General features: G+C 39.8%; 1 protein-coding gene across 1 annotated transcript in view; it reads right to left on the reverse strand.

The window, feature by feature from the left end:
* Nucleotides 1-5001: 5001 nt before the first annotated feature.
* Nucleotides 5002-7500, reverse strand: part of LOC137982936 (cilia- and flagella-associated protein 91-like) — a 28969-nt gene continuing 26470 nt past the window's right edge. Inside the window, exon 18 of the mRNA XM_068830098.1 lies at nt 5002-5655. Within this exon, the coding sequence (XP_068686199.1) occupies nt 5225-5655 (431 nt within the window). The 3' untranslated portion in view covers nt 5002-5224. The remainder of the gene's footprint in view (nt 5656-7500) is intronic.

Genomic DNA, 7500 nt, shown 5'->3' on the forward strand with positions numbered 1-7500 from the left:
CTTAATCGCGATAGGCCGAGAACCTTCGTTTTCCCTCAGCCAAATGGTGGAATTTTTGGCCCAACAATATGCGTAGCCAAACCTCTCCTTGAATTTTCTTGCATCGGACATCAAGTACTGAAGCCGCGGAGAAAGATGATCAAAAATACCAACACTTTCCATAGAATCCTGCTCCCGGAGACCGATGCTTGAAGGAATGTTTTCAAATGCTCTTGGAAATATGTAATGTCCCCAAGGGCATTTGAAAACAATTATAGTTTATGCAAAATTTGGGGGGCAAACAAAATGTCTCATGAGGCATTCGAAAATAGAGAATAGCATAAGCGCAAACATCCCTACATGATTGCATGTAAACAAAGAATGGAACCCTAAAATGCCAGAGAATGGGACTATTTCATGAAGTCAGGGCAATGCATGCAAGCAGGTTGTGAGCCATTATACCCACCACAAACTGGATTTGATCTCAAAGGGCTTTTTGATTACGAAGTCAAAGCCATTCCTTGGAGCAATAATATTCTGAAATACCAGTGTTCTAAAGGTTGTCCAAACACTGCTGCTAAATATGTGTTACTGGAAAAAGAGAGATCGGTTTGTGGCAACAAAAATAGTGATGGTTTTGCATTGAAAGCAACTTTTAAGTACTACTTTAAGTTCAGCTTGAAATGCTTGTAAGTGGGCTAAAACGTTGTCAATTTGTTGTGTGGACTAAACAAGGAATCTTCTCTAGCCCTGTTGAGGTGACCGATGACTCTAGCTTCATGTCTAATGTGTGTGCCAAACTAGAGAAGAGTCCTTCCCTTTCTCCCCTTTTAATAATAATAATAATAATAATAATAATAATAATAATAATAGTAATAGTAATAGTAATAGTAATAGTAATAGTAATAGTAATAGTAATAGTAATAGTAATAGTAATAGTAATAGTAATAATAATAATAATAATAATAATAATAATAATAATAGAAGTTCAAAATAGTACTTGAAATGAATATTTCATGCTTTCATGCTAACAATGAGTATAATTTGAAAAATTGAGGGAAACAACAGATGCATGACCTAATACAATGAGTTTAAACTCTTCATGAATTACGACTGGTAATTTGACAATGTTTTTTAGAATGGTTCGCCAAAAATCAGTAGCAAATTTCTTTTAAGGGAAATCTCCCTAACAGTTCTGTGGATATGTGTCATTCCAATTAACAGAAGGTCACAAATACTGTTCCATGTAATAAAAATAAAACCTCTTCACTTTTCCTCAACTTCGATAAAGAAACCTTTTCAGTTTGCATTGGCTCAACGCTGCATTGATCTCATGGTCAATGGTATGCACGATATATAATTAGAGCTCAACAAAAAGTGTAGACTACTATACAACTAGTAGTGTATAGTAGTGTAACACACAAACGAGTCACTGCGATGGTCATGCCATTATCGGCGTTTTCCGTTTTCCGTTTTCCGCCTCTCGATTGCCATAACTTCGGCCGGAAAATGCAAAACAACTCGATCAGATCATCATTCAAGTTTCTTACGTATGATTTTGGGAATCGGGAATCGTTTTAACGTGTAACAGAAGAACACCTTTTAGTCGAGAGCATTCTGCAACTCGCAATAAACGGTGGAAATGACTACTGTCTCTGATGCAGCTAATAAGTCACTTTTATTCGGTTTTATTACCGACCTTAAAGTGAATATATATATGACAATTTTCATACACAAAGGTAAATTCGTAAATAAATATGGCGAGGAAGGAATTTCGTTTCCGTCCGCCCAGCGATCGAAGATGGAACAACCGGACTCACCCGCGTCAATCCTGTCGAAATACGAGTGTAAAACTATCGTGTTCTACACCAAATGCTAACCATCCAAGTGACTAGTGTCTCTGTTGGATCATTTCTAAGTCCAACGCAAAAAGAAACTAACATTTCAATCCGTTCGCCACACCATCTCACTGTGTGTTATATGCGAATGTCCGAACTTTCGAGTTTGTTTACACGAAAAGTCACGTGACACTACACGTGAAAGCTAGCGCTCAGAAGGTCAATTCGTCACGCGTTACGCGGTCGAGTCGCGAGTCACGTTTAGTGGCCTGGCCGCTGAGCACTGTTTTGAAATGATGTCTGACGATCGATGTTGAATTATGGGCATCTTTGGAGGCTAATTTCTCGGGATAGCATGCACTTTAGAAGCGGAAACTTCGATGAGTAACTTAACTCAATATGACCTTTTTTATGGGTGGTGGCTAAGAAGTACGCTTTTGGAGTGACCTTCTCCTTAAATTTTCCTATGTTCCTGGCGCGTTTCCATCCAACTGTACGGGACCGCAAATGATCCCGGACCGCAAATGATCCCCAAATTGGACCGCAAATGATCCCGGACCGGAAATGATCCCCATATTGGACCACAAATGATCCCGATCAAAAAATAAGGAATGGCATGGATGGTAGAATAGGGTGAATAGGAAATTGCTGTACCTGAATACCAATATTTTTCTCGCTGTGTCTAAATGCCCGGCAGCTGCGCAAGGTCTTGAATGGACTAAATGCCCGGCAGTCAGAAATTTTCACAGAATTTCCACTGAAAGATTATTTCGAATTTCTTGATGATATTTGATGTTTCTTAAGAAATGTAGAGCGATTCCAAAAATTGTGTTCGTTTGTAAGACGACGAAATAACCGAGCTTGTGCATACTATGAAATCGGCATATGCTTGAAACTTAGAAAATTTACGCTTACATCGGCAGTGTTAGAGATATTTATCGAATAGCGACAAAAAGTTTCTTTCGAACCTAATGAGAAGATGCGATGTTTGTTTGGAATAGCCAAGGAATTCTAAAAATTGTTATGGATTTGTAGTGGACGAATTATCCAAGCTTGTGTATACCATAAAATCGCGCTGATGGTCTTTAATTGATCTTAATTATTCGACTGCCGGTCACGGTCTCAAATAGACTAAATGCCCGGCAGTCAAAATTGTTCACCAAATTCCCACAGAAAGTCTCATCGAAATGTGTTGAGAGTATCAGATGTTTGTTAGGAATTGCAAAGCGATAACAAAAATTATTTTGGATTTGTAGTAGAGGAATTCTCAGGAAAACTCCGAGCTTTTTGACTGCTTGGCATTTTGTCTACTTGAGACCGTTACCGGATCACGCAATAATCGAGAACGTGGCAACCCCGTCGGAATGAGGTCGGAATGTACAAGCTCGGAGAATTAATCCACTTCCAATGAATCCAAATTTAGAATCGCATAGTTTTTCTGAACAAACTTCAAATACTCTCAACACGTTTCGACGAGGCGTTCTTTGGGAATTCGGTGAACAATTTTGACTGCCGGGCACTTAATCTATTTGAGGCCGTGACCGGCAGTCGAATAATTAAGATCAATTAAAGACCATCAGCGCGATTTTATGGTATACACAAGCTTGGATAATTCGTCCACTACAAATCCATAATAATTTTTAGAATTCCTTGGCTATTCCAAACAAACATCGCATCTTCTCATTAGGTTCGAAAGAAGCTTTTTGTCGCTATTCGATAAATATCTCTAAAGGCCTATTTACACGCTGCGATTTGTCGTGCCGATTTGTCGGCCCCGAGAAATCGTGAAGCAAATCGGCGCGTGTAAATGGCGACCCGATGCGCGCGCGATTTCACTCTGACATGTCGGCCGATTCGGAGAAAATCTGTGATCGCTTCACAGATTTTCCCGCGTCGGGGCCGATTTTACAGCCCAAGCGTACGTATCCCTTCGCAAAATGGCGGACGTTGAAAGTAAACCTGCCAGGAAAAAAAGGTCGTTTGATGAAAAGGAAATCAACCTTCTTATATCACAGTGGTCGGAATATCCCTGCCTTTTTGACAAAACTAATCCCGACCACAAAGACCAAAACAATCGGGACATTACTCGGCAACAAATTGCAGAATCTCTAAACGAAGCTTTGGACTACGAGAGAGGCGCAGACAAGTTTATCACAGGTATTTTCGAATTTTAATTTTGTAGCCTTAAGAGTTATTCCTCCAAGAGACAAAAAAGCTGAAAAGCTTGATGTGTAACTATTCGAAATTTCAGTCTTCATGCCTGTCGAATTCTTATTTCTCTACGATAATTTTTCAACAGCGTACGGTCAATTCAACATCGATCGTGACAACATACATCGAATGCATAAATGACGGCCAAAAAAAAAATATTTTGTCTGTGCTGAATTAGACAAATTAGCCTCGTTCTAAAGTAACATTTCTTTTGTATTTCGTCCGTGCTAACGAGGCTAGTGGGTCTACTTGGCACGAAGACAAAATAATATATTTTTGGTCGCCATTCTTGCATTCGGTCTATTGTTCTCGCTTTTGAAGATTTTAAGGTTTAATAACCAGCCCCTCAATTAACTATGGTCAATTTGGGCCGAGTAATCCTGCACACTTGATTACACAACGTGACCTCTCGATTAGTTTCTGTAATAGAATGGGCCTTAGGGCAATGAAGGATTAATTTCACGTGTATTTTCAGAGTTTTCACAGAAAATTGGAAACCCTTGAGAATACAAGTGAAATTGAGCCTTAATTGCACGAGGGTACATTGGGACTACATGTTACATAAAAGGCAAAATTATTGAGGGAAGCTCGTTTAATGCCGTTCAATGACAAATGACAATCAAATGAACAAGCTTTCATTGGGTTAAAGTTAAATTCAAGAAATCGTTGCTGTCCGCTTAAAACGAATGCTTTCTGTGGACAAAAAACAGCTTTAATGAGAGTCAGAATCTGGTGGAAGATTCTCTTGTAACTTCGCTTACTCTGAATAAGCAACTGTAGAACCAATCAGGGTCAAGTAATCATGCCCTCTTGACTACTAAAAGTGCCCTCGCGATTAAAGAAAAAAAATCCCCTCCGTCTCAGCCAATCAGCATTCAGTAACTCTGCCCCCTATGTGATAAAGACATAAAGCTCTCTGTCTCAATAATTTTACCCTCGAATGATGAGATAACAATGATGGTCGAAATATTGAAAAGCAGTCATTCGAAAGCAATGATTTTATTTACACAAATTTACACAAGATAATCACTTATGTTCGTACAAGATTTCGGAGATCATACGGATAGAATTCGGTGATCATACGTACATCTCATTTTTTACTACCCAACATAATTAACTGTTGAGCAAATAACATTCAAAAAATCGCCGTCAGATGACTACATCTTCAATTAAACTCTTTTGTCGGTAATCGTCCTTTAAGAAGTTGGCTCCGACACGTCGTCCGCTGACTTCACAGGCTCGATAGAATCACGAGAGGGTGCAGAGTCAGGTCGAGACTTAGCCGAGCTTGGACGAGAAGAATGAGATCGCGGTGAGCTAGCTCGCGACGACTGCCCAACCTTCGGGCTAGCACTTCGCGATTGCGGTTTTGGGCTTTCTCTGTCAGAAGTCTGCGATTTTTCAGTAGCTGGTCTTGAAGAGAACTGCTCCTGTTCCGAGGGTGGTCGGGATGAAACTCGGTTCCCAGAGACAGGCCTTCCGGTTTCCAGGGGATCTTGAGGTTGTTTCTCGGCCGATTTGTCTTCTTTAACAGGTTCTGCATTTGGATTTTCTTCCATGACTGACTCAGACTCACCATGAATGATTCTGTGAGCAGCTATAAGGTGCTTTCTCTGGGAACGTTTCACTAAAACCCAAGAACGAAATTCGCCATTAGCACTTAGCCACAATTAACTCATGGAATTCTTAAGATATCTCGTAACTTTTGATTGAGGGTTCAAGAGGTACTGCCATAACTTAAACCGTCTTTGAAAACCTGCCAAGATGACGGACACGTCGGGAACAAAACCTGCAAATTCGGAGATTATTCAATTTGGAAGTACTCTGTGTACGGTACGAAATTACTCGCAGCGTGCATTCAGCGAAGAGTTAATAACATCTGTAGTTAATTATGTTGGAAATAAATGGGTCTGCTGGCGCGCCAAAAGTAACTGTGCAAATGTGTTGGTTGTACATGTTAAGTGATACGCTTAAGGTCTCGTTGCATTTTGGCGAGCCCGTAGGCCGAGTCAAAATACGAGAGATGAAAATATCCCACGATACGAAACACTAAATCGCTACCTCTTCGTGACTATTCCGTGAGTGACCGTTAAGGTTTCGCGCGAAAACGAAACCTGGTCTAACCTGTCAATCGAGTCGAGCAAAACGTCGTCCATTTGTGGGCTCTAATGACCCCGTGAGGAATGAATCAATGAACAAAATGATGGGTGTATTCTTTTGGGAATATCCTGGCTATTCTCATCCCGGATCAGGAATAACCGAATACACGAAATATCAGTTCTCAAAAGAACGCAAATTATGAAAACGGAATATTTTTGGCGAAGTGAACTGGGAACTGTTATGTCTGTGCATGCGCCAGTTGTGTTGGCATGGCGACTGAAAAAGGTTTACACGAAACGTTGAAATATGACCATAAGTACTGGTTTATGACGGTTTCCTCGATTTTTTGCTTCATTTGTTAAAAACTTTAAGGGGGAAGACGAACACCGTCTATTCCGTGTATTCCATTGAGGAATCGTACCAAAAGAACGTGCCCGATATATGAAATGAATCATACACTGAACTGCAGATATGAAATCAAGTAAAGCTATGATCCTCGCAGTTATGGACGCAATTTTAGCAACTGCGTAGAGAAGCCTAAAAAATTCAGGACTTCAACGGGGTTTGAACCCGTGACCTCGCTCGCCACTGACGTTGGGAGCTGGTCATTTTTGGATCATAGCTTTTCTTGATTTCATATCCGCAGTTCAGTGTATGATTCATTTCATATATCATATGGTTCATTGATTCATTCCTCACGGGAACATTAGAGCACACAAATGACCAGCTCCCAACGTCAGTGCATTCATAGCTCACTCGGTTAGAGCGTCGCAACGGCATCGCGAGGTCACGGGTTCAAACCCCTTTGAAGTCTTGATATTTCAGGCTTCTCTACGCAATTGCTAAAATTGTGTCCATATAAACTGCGAGGATCATAGTTTTACTTAAAAACTTGTCAAGCCGGTCTTCTGTAGTACAAATATCGTGTATTCGTTTTGATTGTTACATTATTTTATAAGAACCCTTTTTTATAAGAATTTTAAGGCTGAGATTAACCAATTGACACTTTTAAGAACGTATTAAGGACATTCCTCAGGCTGAGGAACGTTTTTATTTTGTCATTTCTATTTTAAATGATAAAGGATAAAGTGAAGGCAAATAAATGTAAATTACCCCAAATACGTTAAGGCATAAAAATATTTTGTATACCATAACAATGGTTTTCTGATACACATCTTAGTTTGTAATAATGAGCACCTCTTATTTATAATCGTTCCAAAATAACTTCAGCACCATCAAAGTCATCAGGTGAAACAATGTCTGATGTAAATTTAAGGACGGTGCCTACTAATTCAAAGGTATTTTAGCGCGGTTTACTGAATAAGCGGGAAGAGCAGATCTTAACAAGTGTTATTGAAATCCAAAAAGTAAA

The sequence above is a fragment of the Montipora foliosa genome, chromosome 13, assembly GCF_036669935.1.
Source record: "Montipora foliosa isolate CH-2021 chromosome 13, ASM3666993v2, whole genome shotgun sequence".
NCBI lineage: Eukaryota > Metazoa > Cnidaria > Anthozoa > Scleractinia > Acroporidae > Montipora > Montipora foliosa.